Below are 27816 nucleotides of genomic sequence, written 5' to 3'. Positions count from 1 at the left end.
TTTAATCTCCTTATATTGAGAATGCTGTATTTTTACATACTAAAAGTTCCCCTTTAATTACCAAGAATACTATCAGCTATAGTCAAATATATGCCACTATTAAAACATTTCAACTTTTCCTACTGAAAAAAACAGCTTAGTGAGCCCTACTCTTCTTTGCTCATTTAATTACTTATATCATCAATAATTTATCATTTATTTGTTCTGCTACTGACTGTTGTAAAGCATGAGTTTCCATACAGATTGCAAAGAATGGCTTTCAAATGGACAGTAACTATTTAGTAAGTGGTCGAAAGCTGAAGATTACATGTTACTCATACACAACAACTTCTTTAATACTCTTTTCTTTTCAGCAGCAAAAAAAAAACAAACAGGCAAACAAAAAAATCCAGTATACCATCTTGGGAAACATTTCATCCATGTCTGCAAGTAGTTGTGGTTAGGACAGAACTTCTCCATTCTTAATTACCTGTCACCTCAAAGAGTCGCTTCTTGAATGAACTGACAACACTTCCATCCTTCCTCCTCAGTAAAGGACTGCTTCTCCTTTCCGTTACCTTTTGTTTTAACCTTGAACGTACCTTCAAATTGGGCTCTGAAGCTGGAAATGAAAAGAACAAAATGAATGGTTTTAAAACAAATTATTGCTTTGTCCAGATACCAGTGGCATTCCCTACAGGACCTCATCTAATCCAAGGAGGGCTCAGAAGCAGTGATTTTACTGTCCATCATCTCCATTCATTCTGCTGCTCCTCATACAACTCCATCTTAGACTAGAGACTAGGAATCAGGAAGGGCACTGAAAAGTTTTGAATCCCAGTACTGTTACTACTTTCAACTTCACCTCCATTTCACCTTCCTCTGATCCTCTTCCAACGTAACAAGTTCAAAGTGAACTTGTATTGATGAGAATGTCTCTGTTCCCCACCTGTCTTAACTCTAGCAGTCAACAGCAGAGAGGAGGAAACAGTATTTTTATGTCATTTCCTTAACATTAAATACAGTTTTTAAAATTGTAAAGCATATACTTAACATGTAGTTCATAAAGTTAATGTTGGTTTGTTCTTTTCTCTGCCTCTAAACATTTCTGATTCCTTATATATTCTTGAATTAATGGGGCAGATACTAAGCTATTATAGCAAAGTATTTCAGTGGATATGAAAGAGGTAGAAATGAATTTTAGCTGTAATTTTTTCCTCCCTAAGGAACTAGCCATTACTTTTTTTTCTCATCCCATTTCAAAATCTAAAGTTACCTGTTAGTTACCAGTAATATTGGTATTAATTATAGATGAATGAAACTTGCATTCTACATCATTTTTATCTTTCTTAAAGGTGAACACTTGGATGGAAATACAGCTTGGAACCTGGAACCTTATGACTGGATTATAGTCCGATGACAGAAATAGAAAGTAGCCTCCACTAGTGCCTTTTGATTTCTCTTAGAAATATAAATTATGACAAGACTTGCTGGCAGAACATTTCTTGGTCAGCAATTTTAGGCCCAGATCTTCAACGTTTTTTCAGTAACACACCAAACAACCAGATTTATTACAGTGTCCTAGAATCGTTTACACAGAAAAATATATGCTCTGAAAATGAAGAAGCAGGATTGATTCCCAGAAAACCTAGGATTATATTTAATGCACCTTGGGCAAGTTCCACCTTTGTTTCCCAAATGGATGCAGTCTTTTCATGCGAAGATCAGAGATGAAGCTCTACTTTGTTTTTTATTTTGTGATATTTTACCTTGATGCTGCATGAACTCATTTATCTGTTCTCATAAATAAACCCTCTATCAAGCAGACTACTAAGAGCTAGTGAAAGATAACTGTGGAACAGAATTTGTTTGCATTTCTCCTTCTGGAACTGAGGCCTGGCTAAGCAGTATCTCAAAATAGAGAGAGCTGGAAACTGAGATCAGTTCTCTCTCCTGCATACAGACATAAATACAGCTCCAAAGGAGTGTGAGTTAGCAGAAAAAAAATAATAAACAATCTTTTCATTCAGCTCAGCATTTTACCATGTGTCAGTTTAGTGAAGGAACTCAACCTTATTCTTCTAATTCCAACCTTGCCCAGCAAGTAAGATCACACATTTGTTTCCTGTTGTCCCACTTGTTCCCTAGGGATAGGGATGTTAGAAATGCTCATGTGAAAGCAAAGGAACTGCACTTCTGCCTGAGCACTGCTGTGACTGGCTGTACCCTTGCTCCCTTCATCACATACTCTGACATTCTTGGCAAGCTCTTCCTTTAAGCATCCTATGTCTTGAGTACATTTCAAAGATATATGGGCTAACAAAACACTGGAAATCTTTAATAATAAAAATATTTAAAAGAATTTTCAGTTTTATCAGTTATTATCCTCATTAAGACAAATGGTTCTACTGACAGAGAAGAGAGGACTTGTTTGCTAAGATACCATTTGGTATGAAACTGAAAATACAGTAGTAGGATAAGTTTATACTACACACTGTCAACACAGAGATCATTTGAGTATGAGGACATTTTGAAGAAAAGGTGCTGACTCAGTTTATGGTTATTTCCATTTATACTGTTCCATATTCTTTAAATTCAGAAAATATTTCCATATCCACAACAAACTAATGTGATACAAATCCTGCAACATTTATTTCCACAACATTTACTTCTACATGAATGTTTCATGCTCACAGTGATTGTCTTTCTATTTTTACCATATTCCCATCATAATTCTGCATCTGAATCAATCATAGAAACAGAGAAAGCAGAATGTGCTGTCAATGTCTGAATTTATGAACTAGCTGAGAAGACATTCCTTGTACGAAAGATGAAGTATCATTTTTAAGTGGAAACAAACAATTTTAAAGTGAAAAGGCATGAGGAAGATTGGCTTTTAAATAATAAAATAAACCTCCCAACAAAATACGAAGCCAATGTTTGTGAACTGTTGGCTTGCAATACTGGTTTCTTGAATGTCTGCCATGACAGACTGCTAAGATGGTACTAGCTAGGACTTGATGGCTGGCAGTAAGAATTCATATTTCAGTGCACTACATAAATTTAACCAGTTTGAAAAGGTCTGTTCCAGAGGACAAAGCGCAGAACTGGAAACTGTTTTTTGATACCTGTCAGTGGCTGAGCCTTGGCTGTAGATGCCACCATCATGCTCTACTGAAGCTGAAGCACAATTATTGCTGGCTGCAAGAGGTATGGATCACTACAGCAATCATATGTGTTTCAGTGCACTCCTACATGAAGGCAGTAATAATAAATCTACAATGGTCAACTCTCCTCTGATAGTTAAAAAGGCAAAATTAGGTACTCTAAGTTTCAAAGATACAGCTGTAGATTAAAATGATAAATACACACTTACGTGTATATATGTTCATTTACTGGCCCAACGCTTATATATGAGATTATTTCTGAATGACTTTAATCCTTTAAATTCTGGAATGCGAACAAGTGAGCAAAGTAAAAAATAAATATCTTTTAAACAAATTCTGTTAATTTGTTACCCTAATATTTGCATGGCACTTAGATAGCCTTAGTTGCGAATGCTGAAGAATTATAATAATTACTTTGCCTTATGTTTTAGATGTTTGATATTTTAACTCATCATTCTTAGAACTAGTCTTCAGAGGGACACTGTTTTAAATAACTGTTTTGCATTAGCTATCCCACAAGTATTTCTGCTACACATTATTTGAATCTTTGCTCAGTATAATTAATCCACTAGTGAATCTGACTATGCTCATCACTGAAAGGCACTGTCAGTGTGGAACAGGAGTGCCATTTGGGGATCTAGTGCTAAATAACTCCTGAGGCTTAAACTTTACTCATCAGCTCGCTGCAGGACAGCTTCTTCAGGCAGGTACAAACCCTTGAGAATTAACCTTTATTTTCCTCCATTAATATCACAAAATCCTTGTAAAAGCATCATGAAGTCAACTTTATGCAGCCGTCAATGCATGTGGCTAACTTTCTGTACACTGAGCATCCCTTGGACTAAGGTCCAAGACTCAAAATTCGATTAATTCTACCTGATACAGGATATGTCTTATATCTCATCTTCCTGAGGTAAAGAGACTGCCTTAAAGTGCTGAAGATGCTGAATGCAGTGGGGTTTGCTGCGTTAGATTTCCGTCACTACAGTGAGCTGAATCATCTGACCAAGGAGCCAGAGTGCCTGAGACGAGATAAAAGGAGTGCATGGCTGGGAGCATGGCAGATGGGAAAACAGGGCTGCACTTTTTCATGGCAGTAGGATGATAGATTGGTCTGTTCATCTAAAGCCAGTATACATCTGAGTTGAGTTGTTCATTATTAGCCTAGCCTCTTCAGTCTGCAAATCTTTGCACTTCTACCAAGTTGAGCACTTTGGTACAAGTAATAATCTGTTCCCACATGGAGAAAGGGAAAATATATTACTTAAAAGTGCTTTGTATGAAAGAAAACATATAGTGATTTTCTTTGAAGGTCATCAAAGTCCATGTTATTGATTTTGATGGGAATCAATTGACACCCATTTGACTGATTCACTCAAGTGGATTTTTAGAAAGATGAACATGAGAAGGACTTTGCTTATGCAACTGTGCAGCCTAATTTGGAATACTGAGATGTTACAGTAATATGGTTTGTTCAGAGTCTCAGCAATATTGCCCTAATGACTCTTTTTAGTGCTAGTAATAATTATTTGCTATTACTCTTTAAATGACTGTAAGGGGACAAAAGCTATGAAAGATAAAGAAAGTATAAACAACAGAAGATCTTATAGGCAACCCAAGGATCAGTTACTTAAATCCCTATCAGGACTTATCTTAACAGAACTGAAAATGTTGATAATTCTTCTTAGTTGAAGACGAAAGATAGCATCTTGCTGATTTTTCTCATCTTTTATGGTTGCTTCATCTATTGAGAAGGAAGTAACTAACTGCACTGTTAAAAAAGAATATACACAGACTTCTATATGGATATGTACTAATTTCATTCACTACCACTATCATTGCTCAGGTGAAAGAAAAGTATTCTCTCCTGAGTAACATGATATTGAAACACAAGCATTAGAGATATTAAAATGATTCAGTGAAGTCATTATATCACATACTCCACTTTGCTTAATACTAGCAATTTGCACACACTAGCATTAAAGAATACAGCCTGGGGCTAAGTTGCTCCCAAATGAGCTGAGGTTTTATTTTTTGACAGAGCTTTGCTCCAATCTGTTTCTTTTTATTAAACACACAGATATTTAAGAAGAAGGGATAAAAATCCTTTCTGTGCATGGAGAGAGGGCACATATATGAAGGGAATGTGAAAGATAATAATGCACTACTTTCTGATGGTTCCAGGAACACAGTACTACTTTTGTATCAGAAAAGTGTGTGCCAACTCCAAATCAGCATTTAATGAACCCAGGCAGGAAATGGGGGATGGGAGAAAGTGTATAGCGAGCAGGTCCTCATCTCCAGTTGAAAGCCATATATAGGAAACCTGAAGAACAGAAAGTGAGCTTTTGTCCAGGCTTCCAAAGGCTCTAAAGTGAAAGCATTTCCTTTTCTTGTCTGGTAGGCTGGCTTTAAAAAGCTGTGGGGCAGCTGAGGTAAATGATACTAAATTTGGCTACAAAGATTCCTATAACAGCAGAAGCAGCAGCAAAATTCACATTTTACTTGAGAAATATAAATCATTCCCTGTTGCTCAGGCTCCAACTGTTATCACTAAGATCATTTTGAAACAGTAACACAGACTTCTCTGAAGTATTTAAGTCAACTGAAAAAAACTATGAAACAAAGACTTTGTGATCATGAAGTAATTCTAACTCTTCACTGCTACTCTCTATTTCTGTATCTGTCCTTATTTTTCCCACTGAAATTGTTATTTTTTGTACTATTCCAATAGAGAATCCATGCACAGACAAGCCTTATGTGCTTTCCAACACACAACCATGACAAGCCTGTGCCTGAAAAAGCTCAAAGTGTAAATTACAGGACAAATGGAATATGTATGGGTACAGATCTTTAGAGTTACAAGAGAAAATGATGAGATGACACTGGTTAGCATGATGGCATTTTTGCTAGCATGCCAGTGGCTTAACCTTTGTTGAGTTTATTTCTAGCACTATGGCAAATGAGAATTTCCTGGAAGATGGATAATGTGGATTATTAAATAAATTTGAGGTATCTGTGGTGATTTACCTTGAAGCCGGAAGAGCAGAATGGAAGAAAACATACTGTGAAAATATGTTCATTTTGTGGGTTCATTGCACAGCACAAGTTTCCTTGTCTATCAAAAGAGACATACCTAAGTTTCCAAGACCTTAGTCTGAGAGCAAGGTGTTAGGGAGAAACTTCCCAGTTTCCTTATCAGTGAGGCAGGCAGTATATTCCTAATGTCAGCAGAAAGGATAAATAAGGAGATAGTCTGGGCTCCCTCATCAAAATATGAATGCAGGTGGAAAGCTAGAGAAGCAGAGAACATAGGTCAGCGACCAAAGCTGCTTCCAGCTTCCCCAGCTGCTTTGTGGAGAGCTGTGAATGAGCTTGTCCATCTGGGAGGGGACTTGATGGTCTCCCAGTCTTTGCTCTGCTACATGCGGTTCTAGCAGATACATAAACATTCTCTACTCTGCATGGAGTTTTGGACTTCTGGTCTGGCTTCCTGTAGGCAGCCACCTCCCCAGCGCTGAGTATATTAGAGTTGGGCAAGACGAGTAGAGACTTTCTGGTTTTATACATGACTAACTTTTGCTGTAGAGAGCCACGTTCCAGTGCAAGACAATGCTAAACAATAAACACATGGAACATTCTCTCCACTAGCAGACAGACTGGGAGATACCAGAACATAATGTAATTCTCTAGGCTCGATGACTTAAATTCTGGTCATTTAAAAAAAAAATATTTCTGAAAGAGTATTAAATTAGATTCATGAGACTAAAAGACATTTACACATCTGCTCTAAAGCTCTTCCAAGAACTACATGGACCTGACCGCTGGGTGGTCCCAACCAGGAGGGAGCACCAGATACAGAGGTATAGGATGGAGACACTTTGTTTTTCTGGCTTGCATCACCTAATGTGTTTTCAGTCTATACAGAAACTGTTTCCTGTACAACCATTTGCTTTAAGGGGAATGTTGCTCATATGTGAAACCCTTTAGTCCTTTGCTTTATTTTACTTTTGTAAAAGGTAGAACACTTTATTTATTCAGACTAAGGAAAATATCCATTCCCCAAATAAAAAAACAGGTTTAGTGAAACACATGGTAAAACAGCTAATTAGATTAGAGAGGATCTCTTAGCTCTCTTCAGGCTAAGGAAGCCAATTTAACAAGATTAGCAATTTTTCATTGATTTCCTAAAGAAGGTTCAAAAATGAAATATTCCCTGAAGCCATTTTGAATATCTAACTTTTCCTCATTATTCATTGCAGTCTGTATGGAAACATAAAATTTCTGATTATCCATGCAAACAAGTATTATCTTTCTAGGAATGCCTTACTGAGTTAGGACTAGGAATAACTTAGTGCTGTGTCCATTTAGCCAGAATTCGAGAGCTTTACATTTTTCATGAAAGGCTGACCAATAGGAGATATTTCCTGTTGATAACTGTTCTGTGTGTAACCTGTGAGGCAAAAGAACTGAGCTCTTGATACAATTTGTAATAATTTCTGTTCTTAGCAGAGGAACAGTATCTCCTTTCATTTGCATCAATTTGGGCTATATTACTGTTTCAATGAGATCTCCTGAGTCTTCATTATATGTCAAGTTGGATGAAACCGCAGCATATTACTTCTGTGTCAGGTCCATCTTAATCTTCTCCCATATGAAATTATACTCCTTTTGTAATAATAAATAAGGCATTAAAGGATAAGTAATACTACGGTGTCTTGACACAGAGACTAATAGAAAAAAGATAATTTAAAATTAACTCTCATCTTTGCTGTCCATCCTCAAAGTCTGTAATTTTTTTGCACTTTAATAAATTGCAAATTGCATCTTAGTTCTCAGGAGGTTTAGAAGAGAAAGAAGAAGGTGAAGCAGGTCATTTGACAGAAAGCATCACTCATTTGAATGGCAGTAACCAAATTTAGTTGTGCATGACCAGTAGTCCTCCTGGCTGGGTCTTCATTGATTATTCATGTCCCTACTTCTGACCGTATACACCAGTCAGTTCTAGTTGTGAAGATGTAATGGGAATACAATCCTACACTTTCTGTAAATATAGTAAATCTTCCTCTTCACTCTAAATCCTCCTTCAGTATCCATGGAGACTCTAACTTTTTCCAAAGGAAAAATTACTTTCTCCAGTCAGTAAGCGTCAGATTTTTTCAGGACCACAGTGTGACCCCTAGATACATGATTTAATTTTTAAGAATAATTAAAATAGAGAATCACAGAATCTTAGGGCTTGGAAAGAACCTCTGGAGATGACCTAATTCAAACAACCTGCTAAAGTGGGTTTCCTACAGTGGGTTGCACAGGAAAGTGTCAAGACAGGTTTTGAATATCTCCAGAGAAGAAAATTCGCCAACCTCTCAGGGCAGCTTGTTCCAGTGCTCTGTCAATCTCAAAGTAAACAATCTTTTCTTCACATTCCTATGTTCCTGTGTTCCAGTTTGTGCCCATTGTCACTTGTTCTGTTGCTGGACACTGTTGCAAAGAACCTTGCCTCATCCACTTGACTCCTACCTTTAGAAAATTATCAGCACTGATAAGATCCTCCTCAGCCTTCTCTCCTCCAAGCTGAACAGTCTCAGGCCTCTCAGCCCTTCCTCAGAAGAGAGATGCTCCAGGCTTCTCATCATCTGTGGCCCTCTGCTGGACTCTCTCTAGAAATTTCCTGTCTTGATCTGAGGAGTCCAGAACTGGATACAGTACTCCAGATTAGGCCTTACCAGGTCAAAGGAGAGGGGGAGGATCACTGCCCTCAACCTGATGGCAACGCTATTTTCAATGGACTTCTGGCCTTCTTGCTCACAAGGGCACACTTCTGAGTCATGGTCACCCTGTTGTCCACCAGGACACCCAGGTCCTTCTCTGCTGAGCTCCTTTCCAGCAGGTCATCCTCTAACCTGTACTGATGCATGCAGTTATTTCCTCCTCAGGTGTAGCACTCTGCATCTGTACTTACTGACTCACAAGGTCCCTCTCTGCCCAACTGTCCAGCCAGTCCAGGTCTCGGTGAATGGCAGCACAGCCTTGTGCATCAGCCACTGCTCCCAGAATGTTCACTATGAGGTTATTCCCCAAGCCTTTTACTAAAACGGAATTGGTTAATAGAGTGATAAAATCCCATAGGTTTTAATCTACAAAAATATCCAGCAGTGACAACTCATTGCTGGTAGTTAGAAAGTATAATGAAGTATATTTTCAGTCTTCAAAAATTCATGATTAAGCATGATTTCTATCTCCCCAGTCTTGAGAGGGCATCAATTTCATTAGTAGATCAGAGTGGTGCAGGTCTGGTTTGCTGAGGCACACTACTTGGGGTTGTTCAGAAGCAAAACAGAGCTTCAGCCGAGGGACTCTGCTACAACAGTACTAGATGCCAAGAAAACAGGAGCACCAAAAGGCAGTTTATCTTATTTCCGTAACAGATGAGAACTCTGGGCCACACTGAACTCAAGTGTAAGAAGGCACAGCTACACATGAAGGCAAACGAAGCTAAATTTGGCCCTAAAGTTGTCTGGAGCTTAAAAGCATGTTTGTCTGACTTTTCCAGGCAAGGCTGACTTTTTGAAAGGATGTCTCCAAAAAAACCCCCACTTGTTTGAAGTCTTAATTAGAAATTGATATTGTATCTTAACAACAAAACCAAATTAAGACAAGTTTACTTTTAGATAGGTTCTTTATGCTCTGGGATATAATTCCAGTCTCCTACAACTTAATTAGCTAAATATACAATGTAACCTTCCATCTGGTAGAGTAATTTAACAGGAATAATTGTGCACCACCATAACTCAATGAGACACCGAGGAAAACCATTGAAATGCTATTTCCTTTCCTTTGGAAGAGAATTATGTACAATTTCAGCATGCTTTGCATTTCTAACAGTTAAAGCCAACAGGGAGGTATCACTCTCATTTATATTAGTTTCCCATGAGAAAATCAAAAGCAAAGTACAAAGCTTATGCTGATGTTCATGAATGGCTCTGTAATACTTATTTGGCTTTAGCTAGAACATGTTATTTGGCAACTAAAACCTTTAATTAGAATTGTGGGTTTGAAGAGATTTTTCAGTGAAAATGTATTTTGTAGGAGTTTGGAGAAGGGCAATCTTTACTGACCAACATATTCTGCTTTGGATGATATGATACCACTTCTATTTCTCTCTTTTTCCCATCTTTTAGATTTTCTTGTTTACTTTTCTGAAAATTTTCAACTGTCCCTGCCCTAGACACGGTAGAAGAACAAACTTAGCCCTACTCAAATCTAAGTGAAGTCAGTTTGCTACTGACTCCAAAGAATTTCAGATTTTATTCACAATATTTTGTAACTTGTTTGTCCAAAAAGAAGAGACTTTTTCAAATAGCATTACAATCATTTCATTTAAATGTCAAAGGACATTGTACTCTTAGAATCCTCCAGATTTTAGGATTGCTTTTTTATTTAAGCTGAGCTTCTTTAGGTTCAAAAGTAAAAAAGGTGGCTAGTATTTGATAACCTACTTATAAAAATTATGCAAGCTACTTGTCAGTACTGATTTATAAAGTGTTTCTAAAAACGTACACAGTTTGTGCTACAAAATCTTTAGGTGAACACATGAAAGAGAACTTTGGAATTCAATTTTGGCTACTCAAAGGGCAGCAAAAGGAAAATTAAGATAGCATTGAGAGTAAGACTGTACAATTAGTCAAGCCATCAAGAAGATTTAGCATTTAGCACAACAGAACAATTATTGGCAGGACAGAAGATGATATATACACAAGTAGCAAAATTTGTGCTGAAACAAAAATACAATGAAACATCTTTATCTAGACCCTCACTGAGGAAGAATAATCACCTTTGCACAGCACCTTGGCTTCCTGTGATTAAAAGTAAGTGTTAAAGAAAGGATACTGGAGGAACAATCTAGTGTTGATGGAAAGACTATGATGGCCTTTATGTTAATTATCATTCCAAAGCATACCGATGCAAACTCTTTACTATCTTGACAGTGTCATTAGATATACCCTGGCATTCATTTTTAGTTGGTCTTAACGTGCCTCAGAATATTTTCGAAGTAGTTAGAGTCTGAGTGACATGGCACTGCTTCCTGCCCACACTGTGGGAAGTTACAGAATGCAGTCAGACTTGGGATGGCTGTAGCATGTCATGGTGGTTACAGTGGGGTTACATTTCCTGAGAGCTGTTGGTTTCCAGGCACTGAATCTGGAAAAAGCTGTTAGCAACAGGTTTCTTTGGATTTACTCTTATGCCCTGACAGTGAATTTAGGAAGGCGACAAAAGTCTGATGATGGTATCATAAAAAGAAGGGCTAGAAAGGAGGATATGTCTTTTTATTTTCCTACTCTGTGCTAAGCGCTGGTGACTTTCTTCAGTCAAATTACCTAGTCTGAATTTACCAAGATTGTTCATTAATTAAGAAAACCAAGGACTCTGGGAGGCAGGAATACTTAGCATCTCTGAAAAACAAGCTAAAATGAGAAAAAATATATCAAATTTGCCTTCTTTCCCTGCTTCAATAAGCAAAGTGCCTCTCCCATTTGTTGTGCTTGCTCATAAACTGAGAGAAATGTAATGATTCTCTACTGAGGTTGACTTCATTTTGGCAGACATGATAATTGAAGGTTTGTGATCCTCTAAGCCTTTCTTTTTTTTTCACTGAAGACCAAAAGAAATCCAGCTTTTTCATATACTATTACTTCACAGGAGAATGTTTTCCTAGAAAATGCAAACAGAAATGGAATTTGGTGGCATGAAAGGGAAGGGGAAAAAAACTTTCACACACAAAATGTTATTCTTCTCAGTTTCAACCACTCCAGCAAATTACTGAGTCACTAAGTGCAGAAAGAATGATGGTAAGGAAATGTTCAAATTAATTAAAAAAAAAAATTACATCTACTGAGTTCTTATTCAGGAATCTTTCACTCTAATTATGCAAGAGCTATGCTGTTATTCTACTGCCTAATCAGGTTAACATAATGTCATTTTTACAAAGTTATTTTCATGACTGTACAGTACAGCCTTTTTCATTTCCTTCATCACAATATTAAACTATCCTTCATCTCCTCTTTTTTTCCTGTGTGAAATTACATAATTTTACCCCTCCAAGCTAAAACTTTGTACTATTTGCTATTTAAGAAAAAACAACCATGTTATATTTCCATTAAGCATACTTTCAGTTTTTGGTAAGCAAGTCACAAACATCTTCTCAAATAGTGCTATTGTGAGTGATCCTCATATCTCTGCACAAAATGCAAACTGTAAGCTTATAAAGTCCATAAACAAAGAAAGATTCAACTGGCATACTACCAAAATAAATACTAATATTGATTGACATTCCCATTCTGCAATGACTGTGCTAAATTCATGAAAGGAAAAACATTTTATACTTGATATGCTGATAATCCCAGGAATTTTTTCCAACAAAAGCCAAAGCACGAGGCAAAATATAGAAATTCCACCACTAGGAATATTTTTGAAAATCACGTATCTTTGGTTAGAGAGCTCTGCAGCAATACTTGCACACAGAAAATGAAATGTCACAGATTGAAGAAAATGCAAACATTATGGCCAGCTGACAGAATTTCTGCATTCATTTCAACTGTGTAAAAAAAAAAGAAGAAGGAAACGCTTTCATTGAGAAGAACTTCTAGTCTATCAAAGCCACATGACTTGCACACTTTTGTCAGCTTTACAGCAATCTCATCAAACAGATAATATTTTCCCAGATAGATAGACACTGAATTATGGAGATCAGCAATCAAAAGTTCTCCATATTAAATGATCATGTTTTCAAAAGTGCACAGCTCCCATTAGAGCTCTTACAGCAGTCAGTATGAATTTCAAAAGTGTTTAGTAATGGGGAGGAATTTTCAAACCTTTCTGGGTAATTTAGACACATTAGTCTCATTGGAAGTTAATGAGCCATGTGCTGCTCAGACTTTTGGGTGTTTTGCAGAAAGCTCACACATTACAACAGGTATCCATGGTGAAATCTTGGGCATTTTTACAATTTGTTCTTATGCTATTTAGGCCAAATTCTATTTTCAGCTACAGATGTATAGCTTCTCCTTATGGTATATTTATCTGTTCAGTGAAGCAATAGCTCCCCTTGCTCTGCTCTTTTTGAAAGTCTGTCAACACACAGCATCTGAATGCAGCTGTGCAAAGAGCTGCATATCCTGGCCTCTAGCCCCTAGGACAGTCCCAATCCTCCATGCAGCTAAACTGTGCAAAGCCTACTGCTGACAAGTTCTTCAGCATCTTGTAAGGGAAGGAATAATCCACATGCCTGCGAGGTACTGAGTAATTGCAGCCAGTGCACTGGTACACTAACTCTGGTACCTCACTTTAAGCATATAGACAGCACAGCTATTAAGCGCTTCCCTAGTTACCTATGTATCCAGATACGAGAAGAATAAAAATTGGGCAGAATATTTTCTCCTCTACCACAGTCCATTCGCATTCATTTTTAAAAGATTAACAAGGAGATGACACATCAGGACTGGGTTATGTAGATTACTGAGAAAGTAAGCAAGAAAGTCTCAAGGACCTGCAACGTCTGTGTAACACTCAGTGTTTCCTGGTAGGGAAGAACGTGTCAGGACATCACGAGAGAATCACACTGTTTTGCTTCACATTAAATCTGATCTTAGAGTAGTCGACTCAACCAGAATTGTCTTTAATGAGCATTACATTAAAGCTGAAATGAAAGATACCTCTGTATTTCACATTATGCTTATGGAAAACAAAACTGAGAAGCAAACCAAAATTGTGACTAAAGCCTATGGAAGGTATTCCCTTCTGACAGCTGAAAGGAATGTAAGGTTCACTTTCATATGAATTGCTGACTTCATGCAGGTTCAGCAGCACAGAGGGTTTACCAGGAGCCAGTGGCAATAAGTGTTCATAGCCCTAAGGAAAGGAAAAGAGGTTCACCCCTCATGGCAAAGGTCAGATTTCTGCAGGCTTATAGCCTGCCCATAGACATGAGTGTTCGTGGGACATCTTTGTCTAGTAAGGTCCCATGAGGATGACACAGGCTCCACAATGTCCCCTCTGCCTGGAGGATGGCCCTATTACCACTCAGATAAGTTTAGGGTCATTTGACTTGTGTCAGTCTGGTTCCTGTTGCTTTTACTCTCAACCTGATGAGCAATCATTGGAACCTTTGTGGGGATGTTGCTGAAGGCTGGAATTACAAATCCAGGACAGGGAGAGACTGAACGTGTAAACAGGATATTTAACAGTTGCTGTTTTCATGGATGCAGAGAGCTATAGAATATGCTCCTTTGCTAAAACACAACATGCTTTACACTTCATTTCTATATGCTTATCAGAATCATGATGTAAATTTCATAAAAACAGTTATGTTAATGATTATATTAGTATTTGTCTATTTTTTCTGCGGATATCTTTTCAGAGAGTCATCACGTCCTTTCTCCAGTTTTGTTACTGATGCATTGCATGCCCAAATATTTGGAATAACATACAGAAAACATCTGGATTTAATTATATTATAGTCCTCTTATGCAGACAATGGGAATTGAATTAAGGAATATTTTGAAACCCCCACAGAGATATAAAAGTATTAGCAGCTGCACGAGAACTTTACTATTACAGTGTTTGAAAATGTTTTGTTTTACAGATCAACAGTCTGACACACCATAAATATCAATCATAGCATTTAAGATACATAAACATGGAAGAAAAATTAAAACTTGCTTTCAAAAACATGTAGATAAATTCATAGCATGTAGAAGATGTAGAGTGTATCCTTTTGTTTAAAAAATGAAAATGTACAGCCTATTGGCATAGAAAATACACGTTGTATGGTGGTATTAAGCAGAGAACCACGTAAGGGTTTATTGCGACTGAACAGCCTGAGCAAGATTTCATAGAACCTTGTTATATTGCCACCATACTTTTCAATGATCGCTTTGAATAATTCAGCCAGAATAAATCCGCATTTTGCTTTTCATTCTTTCAGAAATATTTGGGGACATAATACGAGCTTAGAGAGTCTGCTCCAAAGTATTAGATGCAGACTGGATTTTTTTTCTGAATGCATAGTGCTTCCAAATGCCACTTCTTTTCAAGTCAGTACCAGTTTTGCACTTAGTTTTCAATCTCCCAGTGGCTAAATCACATTCAAAGGCTGTTAGCACAGTAGGGGGTCAGACTTTCCCTCTGAATGTAACTATATCACTCAACAGCAGACTCATGCAATAAGAGATCTAATGTTTTCTTTTCTTTTTCTTTTTTCCTCTCTTAGTGTCTCCCTGCATTCCTGGATACCGGTCACTGCACCAAGGACCTGAGGTAACAGCCACATGGACTCCGCCATCATCCTTCTAGCTTTATGGTGCAGAAAAAGACAAGTCTACAGTTCACCTGCTGTCAAGAATAAAAGGTTCATTTGCTAAATCCTTTGAAACATTCTGACATGTTCAAATGAACATTTTATTGTAAATTAAACATTCTCGTGTGTAAAAAGCATACACAAACATACGCACGTATGCACATTTATGCAGATATGCATATAGCCTTTTTCAACCAAGGTCACAAAATACAACATTAATACAATTCTTTCTCTTTCCATGAATTCTCCTCACAATGTCCTGAAAAAAATGTGCCTACAGGCAGCATATCATCTGAAGACGGATATTATAACTACCATGCAAAAGAGAGAGAGAGCTATTACCAGAAGTAATATTGAGACAAAGACAATAATACCACAAAAGATCCATGAAATTATGGTTTGTTTAGAAACTAAGCTCATCAGGACTGAAGCTTGCACTAGCTGTTAGCACTGGGATATAATGACTCTTGATACCACGTGGTCAATCCAACCTTGTAAAGATATAGTCAGGATCTTTGAACTTACCCTTAGTATCATCCTGAACAGGCTTTGTGGATTATGATATATGCCTTGTTGGTGGACAGCCTCGCTAAAATAAAGGGTGAAAGTAAGGGGATTGAATAAACTACTCTAACTCACCCGTTTTACGGAGTGGAAAGTCATCCTTGGCATCCTGTGATCCTGGTAAAGTGTATTTGTATGGCGGCGAGGCCCCACTCAGGGGTGGAGAGCTTTGATCCAGTGAGGTATGATGGGCAGCCCTGCAGCAGACACAGAGAGGTCACAAATTAGCAGTCACTGAGGTGACCAGCAGTAACTATCTACACGTGTTGTACACGTGTCTCAGCTGTGTTTATGTTCTTGTTCCTCTAAGTGTGCACAAACCACAGGCTGATGTAACCAATTTCACTTGTACAGTAAGTTATGGAACTCCTTGGGATTCCCAAGAATGTACTTTTTGCGCTCATTATAAAAGTCACATAGGATAAGAGTCATGTTGACCTACAGACAGGATCTGTCACCAGTTTGGAGAACTGACCATTTCAGATTGTTGCATTTTAATATGAACCAGCTGAGGCACAGCAAAAGCCATTTAAAGTCTTGTTTATTACATAGAAATAGATGTACATTGACCCAGCCTTTTCTAACAAAAAGACAGGGGGACTTCTAGGGGAGGGGAGTAATGAAACTAACCAAAAATACTGAGTTATTATTACTATCTCTTGAAACAAATGAAAACCATTTAGACAAGAGTGGACAAGAAAGTTGAAACCTTGCATTCAAGTTCATTTTCTGAGCTTTCTGGGTGTACCACTCTGCAGAACATAACACTCACGTCAGCAGAGGAGTTCCAAACTGAAGAGCACTTTCTGACAACTGCTGAATGAAGGAAAGAGTGTGGGCAGATCTTTCTGAACACGTAAATAGTACATTGCAAAGCAATTGCATCATTTGGCTCAATGACAGGCTTTTTTGTTTGGTTGATATTTTTATTTAGAGGAGGAGAGAAGGGAAAAGAGGGAAACTTTCATACTTTGTGTTTGTCTAAACATCATTTACTTGGCCTCTTACAGAGCCTCTCCCTTTCTTTTCAGTGTAATGTGGCTAATCATGTAAAGCTACGTTTTTGTCAAAGAGAAGCACTAACATGAAAGTTTCCCTGGTGCAGCAGAAGGCAATCCCCTGTAGAGCTTACAATTCTTATACATCTGAAGACTCAGAATAAGTTCAGATCATTAGTTCAGAAATCATACATACTTAAGAGAATTTTATACATTATTTGGAAATTATTTATCTCTGGCAGAAACAATGTAATTGTGTATTAAATCGTCATCACAGTGCTCTGATTAGCTAGAAGAGAAGCTCAAAGGGAAGTGTTTCAGTAATGCTTTTTAAAAAGAACGAGTACTAGATTAAAATCTAGTGTACCATATACATTTCTGTTTGTCCTGTAAAGGTCAGTTTGGGGACAATGTTGAAATCCTTTTGGAAATGCATGCAAAGTTCTTTTCTTCTTTCTTTTTTTTTTTTTAATTGACTTTTAAGAATGTGTCTGTTGCAATAAAGAAGTTAAAATGCATTAATCAGTGAAAAATAAAGAAAGAAAAAGGGAGTAATAACTGTAAGCTCTTAGAACAGTAATATATCCATAACAGGATCTGAAAAAAATCACTTGTTTCAGTGGCCTAAGCAGATTCTTATCAATGTCAAGTCATCATCGGAATATGTTGTTTTGGATCAGAGGTTACTTACTCCATCAGAGTAAGAAAAGTTAAGATCCATTATCTTAGCGATTTACTTACAACATATAAATAACTTCAGTGGAAAACAGCATCTCTTCAAGAATCAATAAGTTTTGTGATTGATTCAAAATCCAAGTAAGTCAAACACAAATTGTTTTAAGTGCAAAAATTGAAGAGACTTGGAAAAACGGCAAGTGTAGTTGGAAAATTTGTGATGGCATCAAGAGATGAAGCAGTTGAAAAAAAAGGTTTATGCAAATTTCAGACACCATTACGTGCTGTATAGCTCTCATGTCATCACTGACCACCAAGTACTCTTCAGCTCAACTAGATATATTACATATTTTGCTAACTTCTTGCTTGTACTTCCATCTTGCTCTGGAGTTAAACTCCCAACATCCCTGCTGAAGAAGCATTCTGTCTACTGTTAGTAGCTACCTCAATAAGGGAAGGAAACAGCTAAATACTGAACATACGTGTACCAGAGCTTGGGGTGGCGGCTCACGGAATGATTCTTTCCATTTGCTGGAGAGTCTTTTGTTGCTGATTTACTTAACAGGAACTCCTGAAGTTTTTGCTTCACTTCTGTACTGGCTACTGCCCCTATGACAAACAAAATTAAACACATCTCATCTTTATTTAAAAAATTACATTTTAATGAAAACAAAAAAACAAACAAAAAAAAAAAACCCAAGAAAAAAAACAATCCATATCCTTACTGCTGGAAGTATTGTTAACTATAAAAAGTACTGGTGGAAATCAGTCAAAATGAGATAACGTTTTGATTGTTTGTTTGTAGAAGACTAAAGTCAGCCACAATCCAGAAAATCGATGAAGTCATAAAGAATATTACATCAGCAGATGAGGCCATGTATCCAGGACCAGATATATCTAAAGAATTTAAATAATTTCCTAATAATACCCAAATCCAAAAACAATGACAAAACTAAAAAGATAGTGACAAAAGGTCCTTTTGAAGTAGCAGTGAAGAATGTTTACTCTTTCTGTAAATTGATGGTAGGGCAGGGCATGTCAACGTCAAGTAAACTGATTCCTACTTCCAGCATGGGGAATGCTTACTTACTCATAGTCATAATATTTTTTGTAAAAAGAACATAAAAAAAAATCTTTCTGTTTTCCCCAAGCAGTGATAAAAAAGGGAAGGAAGAGAAGTGATTCTCTCAAAGCAGCAGCACTAAGGAATACTGATACTCTAAGTATTTGGTTACCCAACAGCACAGTTAGCTGGTGAGCATGTATCCCTGTGACCTGATTCCCATAAAATACCTCTACTACCCCTCAGCTTCAGACCCTAACTCCACTATTTATACCTTCCTTCCCTCCTCTACTCATTAAGCAGATCAGTAGCAGCATATGCTAGGGCTGGCAGTCACAAGCGCTGCTTGGCTAGCTGTAGTGTACCAAGCAAGCCATACAGAGAAAGGAACCATTGAGTTCACATTGCTGCTCACCTTCTGGTGTGAGCACAAATAAAGTCAAACTGTTTTTATGAATGTTGATTTTCATATCCCTTATAGGATTCTTTTGTTCTTGGGGTTTCTGTCACCCTCCTTCTGGGTCAATAAGCTGGTGGTCTGAAAAGTTATTAATGTTGCAGAGAGCAAGTAACCCATCTAGATTAGGCTGAAAAGGTTAAGGGAACAACCTCAGATTGTTAATGCTCTACCAGAAAGCATTCTGTAGTCAAAGGAACAGATGTACCCCTCACCTTCCTCCAAAGAATGCAAAACTAACACCATCACCCAAACAACAAGAATTATTTGAACGCTCTGTTTGACAGCATGTTTTCATGGAATCATTGTTTATCAAAGTAATGGAAGCCCCATGGACATTAATTTCTAAAGTCTACAGTACGCTATACCTACAACTACTGAACTGATACAGTTTCCCATCCAAGAAAAAAAGGCAGGAGTATATGTTTCCCATGAGTACTATGTACAACACTTTTCTGATTTTGCCTTACTTAGTTAGAATCTTTTGCTCAATTAGGAGAGCAAATACCAATATCTGCATGTGGCAGTTTCATTTTAAATACCTTCACAATGTATTCTTACGACCTGATTTTTAAGCTGACTGTGAATTATTTGTATCTGTCTCCCTCTAGTGAGCATCAAATTCCAACAGTATCCTTTAAATCTGTCATTTACCTTAGAGCTATATACGAACTAGAAATAACTCTCTGTTGGTTCTCATGAAATGGTATCTGAAGAAACATAAAGCAGTTTCAAGACATAGTGGTTTTATAACTAAGAAAAAAGTACTCAAATGTCTTAGCTGAAGATATTCATAAACACTTTATTATATTTTCAGTCTTGAAAAAATGCTGAAATTACTTCATCATTAATATAGGTTGGTATTTGGTAGTGATATCTGCTCTTCAGAGAGAAATTCAAGTGAAGCTTTAGACTTCCAAATTCCCTCCTATTTCATAAAAAGAGATGTGTATCTGCAAGTCTGTCAGAGTGTGCTTTCCTACAGTTCTCCAAATTTGCACACAATACAGCAGCTTTGTTTTGTGCAACAGGTGGCTCTGCCTTCCTGCAAGCACAGCTTCAATTGCTCTAGTTGCAAACTGCATACAGTAACAGACTTGCGTCAGATCTCTTCTCATTGCTCACTTCAGCTGGGGGAAGGTAAAAGCGAACATATTAATTTTGAATTAGGATTCATGATGCATTGGCACTTACTTTCTCGGCCTCTTTCTTTGCCTCTGAGAGGAGGAAGCTGCTGTTCCCTGCGATGCCTCTCCAGTTCTTGCTCTTGTCTCTGTTGCTCCAGTTTCTGCTCTTTTTCAAGAAGTTCTTGCTGCTGTTTAATGGCTAGGAGTTCCTGTTGTAACTTGCACAGAACAAAAAGACATGAGAACATGCAGCCTGCAGTGTTTTGTAGGTCAGTCCTGGTCAAAACAACTCCCTTGAATAAAAGAACACTCGTGCTTTTTTGTGTGCTTACTCTTTTTACCTCATAACTGCCTTTCCCCAGACTTTTTAGCAGCACAGTGCATCACCAGCTATCACTAAAATGGACTCCAATATCAGGTAGCAGCTGGCTGCTGCGCTTTCTCTTTTGGCAAAAATGCATGAAAACTGCATAATACTCTTTGCCAGAGTATCACCAAACCCTGGCTGCTGTGCATTTGTCAGGTTCAGCCAGCAGAAGCTTTGCACATTAGTGTAGTGACAAGTAGATTAGAAGGAAAAATAAGAATAAAGGCAAGAACATAAATTCCCAGTCAAAATCTATTATAGCAATCCTACCATAGCATGTACAATCTGATACATTTATTTATTTGTTTGTTTGTTTAAATGTCATGTGTGGCAGCTCAGAGAAGAGTGAAAACTTCTGTATGTCCCACTTCCATTTAAATTGCAAATATCACATACATGTCTACTGGTTTGATTTATGGGCACAAATTCAGATTGCGGCCAGAAGAAGTCTTCTAATACACTCAGAATTGTGTACACAGAGAAGACAGCCATACTGTAGTCTGGCTGAAAATTTAACATTGTGAAATTGGTATTTTGACTTTCTTTGTATTTAGCAGCTTCATGAGCTTGAGGAGTCTAATAATACTACCTTGGTTTGCTAGATACAACTTGCTGGCAACGTTTTTTTCTGGAAAAGGCTTCTATCACCCACATACATAGGAGTAAGCACTCACAGATACAGCAAATCTTTCAGGAACACTCCCTTCTCATGCCTGTCTAAACACATGCAGTTTGCAATAAACCGAGGGATAAATGAAAAATGTTGCTACCTTTATGTGCTCCTGGAGCTGGGCCTGGTGCTGGCGGGTCAGGTTTTCATGCTGTTTCTGAAACTCTGCAATCAGCAGTTGTTTCTGAATTTGCTGCTGCTGCTGGATCAGAAGTAGCTCCTGCTGTAGCTGCTTTTCACGCATAATTGGGTCCACCATGGGAACCATCATCCTGAGATCAGTTCGCAAGTCTAATGGTGAGATAGGCTCTAATCCCACGGGAACCTCCGATTTCACATCCACTGAGAGAGGAAAACAACAAAACATATATACATTTAAATATAACCAGAGAAGCAGAATAGAGATGATTCCTACTGAGGAAAAAAGACAATTTCACTCAAAGACTCCTTCAGTGTACAGAGCCAACACGAATGCACGCTATACCGAATGCAAACTTCTGATATTTCTACTAGCAACCTGAGATTTTACAAATTATTTTAGTACTTTCTTTCTGTTCTCTGCAAAAATATTCCCAGATTAATATTCTGCTAAATAGATTAACAAGCAATCCAGTTCTAAAACCACGTCACAGACTTGGGGAGCAATATTTAGTGAGAACCTCTTAGGTACAATGACGGCTTAACAACAAATACTCGAGACACTTCTTCAGGTTGAGATGAAGGCTGTAATTCTCACAGGGTTGCAAGAGATTTCCCTAAAAAGAGAAAGCTAGCATGTCGATTATCCAGGGATGGTGTTACACATAAATAGCTATTGCATGTTATGTATCTGGCTTTGTAGCAAACACACAGGAATGACACACAGGGAATAGGAAAATAATTGGACATACAAGATGATAAGTTATAAAGCTTCACTGAAAAGGGATCATTGTGAGTGGAATGAATTAGGCCTAATACTCTCTGTATAACTTTCAAGAAAATGGAAACACATTAAACTATTTCAATTTGCTGCCATAATGGTATATATTTATATTCTAGTATTAAAGTAGTTAATGAAGAATCTTGCGGTTTTCCATCTCCTGATTCAAATAGAAGGGATTAAAAAGCAGAAGAAGAGAGAGAGACTTGATGATTTTCACCATTATATTTGTAAAGCTCAGCTTTTCATATTAAATGACAAGACAGAACATAACTTTACCTGTTGAAATAGAACAAAAAACTAGCTAGTATCATTTTTACAACAGGAAAACAGCACAGGGCCTGTAATAGCACTTAGCAGTTCTGATTCCACCCACTAGAGGACAGTGGAATACAAACACATTAACTGCAATTCCTACTATTATATTAGAAAAATAAGATTATTAACCGAAAACAAACATGCTGTCAGGAAACAAATAGGGAATATGACCATATACATATTTTCTACTTTTCTCTCTGTTGTACCTCCTTTGATTTTCAAGGAGAAAACCAAAATGAAACAGTGAAAAAGCCTAGCAAGTAGGAACAGGAAAGCTGCAGAGACCACAGCAAATGGACGGAACTGAATTCTGTTTGCACCACAACATCTACTAGCATAAAATATACAGATTTTTTACAAAAAAAAAGAAAAAAGAGTGAGGCAGTGCATCTCTTTCAGTGACCACATTATTTTCTTGTCAACATTCTGCAAACATAACATTTTCTGGGTTTGTTTTTGCTTTTTTTTTTTTTTTTTCCTAAATCCTAGTAAGTGTTATTACAAACCTCAGAGCACAATTTGCCTTCTTAACCCGCTATCCCAACAGAATGATTGTGTCTAAGTGCTTGCTTTTGTTCTGAGATTAATTGCTAAATTATAAAAAATCACCTTTAACTTACAAAACTGCACTTGATTATAAATAATTGCCCCAGACCAAGAGAAACGGACAGGCAAAAGCCCAGCCTTTCATCCCATGTATTCAGCAGCAATCCACATTCCATTTGTCTAGACTAAATATAGCTGCGTTTATACAAGAAATCAATAGTGCTTGCAGAGAGCAGAGCAAAGACATGAATATTTCATCCAACTCCGAGAGAAACAGCAATCAGCAAGCTGACAGAGCTTTGCAGGCTGGCTGCCCCTCTGGATAAGTCTCCAGCACTTGGACAATGGCTCGTTGCTTGCAAGTCACAATCTTATCAGAGGCGCTCTGCTATTTTTAACATTAATTGCATTGTAGGTGACAAAGGCTTATCATGTTTAAAGTGGAGAGATGGATTTTCTTACAGCTTCTGTGACAGGATAATAAACCTTACTAAGAGCAATAATAGTAACTGGAGCCTTGCAACCCTTGCAGGGTTGGGTTTGCAACAGTGTTTGCAAACTGAGCCCTGCAGTTTATTTTGCAGATACTGGTTGCAAAACAACCCCAAGAAGTCTGTGTGGAGATTCAGTCTGATTACACCTCCTACCTCTGATGAGCATCCCACTTCTTCATTTTGAGAGCGCTTCTCTGTAACTGTGAGGGGAAGTCTCCATCTTTCTCTAACAATGGAAATTTCCTTCCACAACTAGTGAAGTGGAGAACTGAAATCAGTTTGATAAGAAACACATTTTCAAGAATTTTTACAGACTCCAAAAATAAATCTAACACTGGAACACCTACTTCATCAGGTTCAACTTTACCTCATTCAGTAACACTGGGGAAAATAAACATTAAAGTATTCCTTGAACCCACAGAAATCAATATTTACTCTTTCATGTCATTTAAACATCAGTGTTTACTGACAAATAAAGACAAACCGTTATTTCCTGTCATAAATATTGCTAACAGGAAGGTTGCCTCTAATACTACTACCAACTGCTGACACAGCTATTACCTTCTGGGTGTATTTGCTGTCTCAAAACTCTAAGAGTTAATAGTTACGTGGAAAACAGTTAACCTCCTCAACCAAATTATTCTAAACAAGTAACCATAAAATCACCAAACCGAATACTGAGCTACTGCCTGTTAGACAAATCTGATGCCACACGCCGTTTTCATTCCTCTTGCTTGTTATCAGCTGACAGGGAAGAGACCGAGAAGCCCTGTGAAGTTCCGTCAGTGTGAAAAGTGTGTAACGGAGCACAGAATCAGAACCAGTCTATTTAAAAGCTTTGACTTTTAGTAGAAGCATCTTCTCCTCCTCACCCTAACACAACTGTAACTCTAAAAAGACCAAAGGTGATGCAGGATGTTTATTCTCATTAGGGTGCTTTATGTTTTAACCCCCTTGACACAGAGATATATGTATTTTTGCAGTAGAAAAATGAATGTCCTAATCAGCACACTCAACCTCCAAACATCAGTGAAGCAGTGGGAAGCACAACTTCCAACAATAGGCTTCATCAAGCTCTTAGCCAATGAAGGAAAAGAATGGATAACAAAAGAAAATACAAGTCTGAGTTTCCTAAAGGCTATCTCCACTCAGAGGAGCCCTGTTTTGCAGTATTTCTGGTGCCCAACAGAGCAAGGCTCCAGCAGGTATGATTCAGGGAGGGACCGTGCCCTGCTCTCCTTGAGCTGTGGTCTGGAGCAGATCCTTCCCGACATCCCTGATGACTGCAGGGCACACCCAGGGAGTCCTCCCTACAAATAACTGAAGTCAAACTCCCTGAGCTCAAGTTAGCTGTGGTGAATACCACAGGAAGCTGCAGAATATTAACTAAAAATGTTATTGAAAGCTCAGTGATTCCAGGAAACATACCAACATTTTAGTAGAAAAATACTTTATTTTCAGCTACAACTAACTGCAAAATGCATTTTATTTTTCATATAAAATCTCAAGAGCCTTTATCTTGAAATGTAACAACAAAAACAGTCTCAGGAGAACTTCCATATCAATTATATTCCATAGCTGCACTGCCTGCAGTGCTTTTGACATTCTGTGGAAAGAAAATAAGGTACTTGCAAAATGACATGCTTGTTGAGTATATTTAGAGGCTTGTAGCATAAGTGAAAAGAGGTAAAAGAGCTTGTTTTAACCCTAGTGTGTTGATTTTTGAAAACATTTCTTAAAACAGGAATCACTGAAAAACTTTCACTTAGAGACAATATTTCAAGCTTGTTTTCAGTGACTAACTTCAATTTCTGCACACTGGTCTATTAGAATACACGAGTCTTACGAATCATGAGCACTAAAGGAAAACACCAGGAAATTAAACAGCACACTTTTTTACCATCATCTCCCAGGAGGGACAACCTTCTTTTATTTGTTGTTGGCAGTGACCCTCTTGGCAGACATGCATGTCATTTTTAAAAACAGGAACTTAAAGAACGGCTGCTGCCATCAGTTGAAGTGTTGCCATTCTTTATTTGAGATGTAGCAAAGAATTCTGGTCCACTTGTTTATGAGAACATGTCCATGGCATTTACAATTTTTACGTTAGGGGAATTGTGTTAATTTGTTGAGACTGCAGGGATTCATGTTAACCCTTTCACAGCTGAACTTCTCGTGCAGTCAATGGTGCTTTCGGACCAGGAGAGGGGCAGAGGAGCAGCAAAGAAATTCAGCTTGGCTCTTGCTCCTGCTTGTTCCTCCAGGGCACTGGAGAGGCAGTTAGGCTTGTGGAGCAAGCAAGGATGACTACAAAAGTTGGAACGCTCAATGAAAATGACATGTGACAAGCAACTGAAGACAAGCTCCCCCAGCTAGCAATTTCATTATTAGCCAACAAAAGCGTATTCCTGAAAACAGACAAAAAAACCAACAAGTAGAGTTTTGAAGAATAATCCTGCCAAGAAGTGGGCATACCTCGTGCTAAGTATCCACTTGGTGAAGTATTACAAAGAAAGAAGAGAACAGGAGAGCTGTTTATACTTGTGCTACTGTTTTGAACTCTCTTTTTCAAAACAGAGTTCCCACTTAAAGTGATTATTAGGTTATGCAGTGCTGTGCACAGTTTTCACATTTTTCATAAAATGAAAACAAACAAGAACAGTTTTGCACACCTTAGTGTAAAAGAAACTGCCTCTATTTTGACTTCTTCATTCAGAGAAAGTGAAGAAACCTTCCCTTTCGGTATTAGTCATCAGTAAATCACGACATAATCAGAGCAGTAAATTTACAGAAAATAGTTCAAAATAGTGGAAAGAGTAGAAGATCCATCAAAAATGAACATCACGTTTACTTTCCAGTTTATAACTAGAATGCTCGAGATTTATGTGCCACCTTATTCAAGACCTGAAAAGCACCGATATCTGAAAAGCCATAACGATGTCTGAAATGGATGGAAAAGGACTGAAAAGATGAAATACTGCAGGAGGCTGAAAGTTGCAGGAATAAGGTACAAAAGGTAGGAGGGAAACTTTGGCAATTGGATGAGAGATAAGAGGATGGGGCAGAAAAAGAATGGCGCAGAGGAACACCAGTCACAGAGCAGAGATGAGGCACAAGGAAAGGAGTTAAAATTTCTCAGCTAACTGGGGCAGGGCTTTCTGCACTGAGAAGCAGCATTACAGGAACATTGCTCACTGTAATCTAAGAGCAGTCCTGGCATACTGATAAGGCTCTGCTTGCCCTCAAAGCCAGTGTAAACAGAAAGCTAACAGAGCAATGTGTCAGCTGTGGGGATGCTTGGAAATTAAGTGAGCAACATGGTTTTGAACAGCCATGACTAAAGAGGATGGAGTCTGGCTTGAAAACTTCTAGAGCAGTTGCTCAACAAACCAAGAAAAATTTCCTAATTTGGAGTTTACTCCTCACAGGAGAGATTTTCACAACCTTCTGGTGGAAGCTGGGCCTCTCTACAAGACCTGCGCTTTAGAAGTTGACAATAACCAATAACCAGTATGGAATCAGAAGTATAAGTCAGATGATCAATAGGCTGTGAAGAGTTAGGATACCTCCCATGGGATGCTTTTATCATTTCAGCTCTGGTGGCTAAAATCTTGTACCTCAATTCTCAGCTGGTATAATCTGTCATCCCTCTGTTGACTTCAATATAGGCAAAGCTTCTTTATGCCACTTGAGGAGGTTGATCCAGAATCTCTCTCATGGGTATAGTGGTGCAAGAAGATGGGCTTGAGAGTATCTCACTTTAATATCCTTAATGGGAAAAAAAGCATCCAAATTGTGGATGGCAGTTGGATTTTGTAATAAAACTTTTTCTTCAATATTTAAAATAGACAGAAATTTTTCTCCTCAAAATTTTGCAAAAGGATGCACCCAAGCAGCAAATAGCGTCCTTCAGATTTCATTCAATGTTATTAAATATTTTTGGTTAATTATAATTCCTCAATTATGGTCTGGACTTCGGTTGTCACAGGCAAGAGAAACAAGAAGACAGCAAACAGAAATGGAAGATGTTTTTCAAAGGCATCACAATGATTTTTTTGTGACAGCAAAGTACCCTGCTGCAATGTGTACTTTTAAAACTTCCTCACTTAGAAAG

The 27816-nt window shown here is 37.9% G+C and overlaps 1 protein-coding gene across 14 annotated transcripts in view; it reads right to left on the bottom strand.

Annotated features, from left to right (window-relative positions):
* The window catches only part of HDAC9 (histone deacetylase 9), a 458471-nt gene that overhangs the window by 203219 nt on the left and 227436 nt on the right, over positions 1 to 27816 (bottom strand). For 11 of the 14 annotated variants that reach the window (XM_021386086.1, XM_021386080.1, XM_021386079.1 and 8 more), the window contains 5 exons: positions 21526 to 21767; positions 20456 to 20606; positions 18224 to 18350; positions 16144 to 16265; positions 470 to 601 (listed from right to left, as the gene is read on the bottom strand). In XM_021386086.1, coding sequence (XP_021241761.1) covers positions 470 to 601; positions 16144 to 16265; positions 18224 to 18350; positions 20456 to 20606; positions 21526 to 21767 — 774 coding nt within the window. The remainder of the gene's footprint in view (positions 1 to 469; positions 602 to 16143; positions 16266 to 18223; positions 18351 to 20455; positions 20607 to 21525; positions 21768 to 27816) is intronic. The other 3 variants (XM_021386094.1, XM_021386085.1, XM_021386084.1) reach the window with 3 other exon arrangements.

The sequence above is a fragment of the Numida meleagris genome, chromosome 2 (genome assembly GCF_002078875.1).
Source record: "Numida meleagris isolate 19003 breed g44 Domestic line chromosome 2, NumMel1.0, whole genome shotgun sequence".
Taxonomy (NCBI): Eukaryota; Metazoa; Chordata; class Aves; order Galliformes; family Numididae; genus Numida; species Numida meleagris.
Note: the sequence above shows the minus strand (reverse complement) of the source record. Positions and strands in the feature narration are given on the sequence as shown.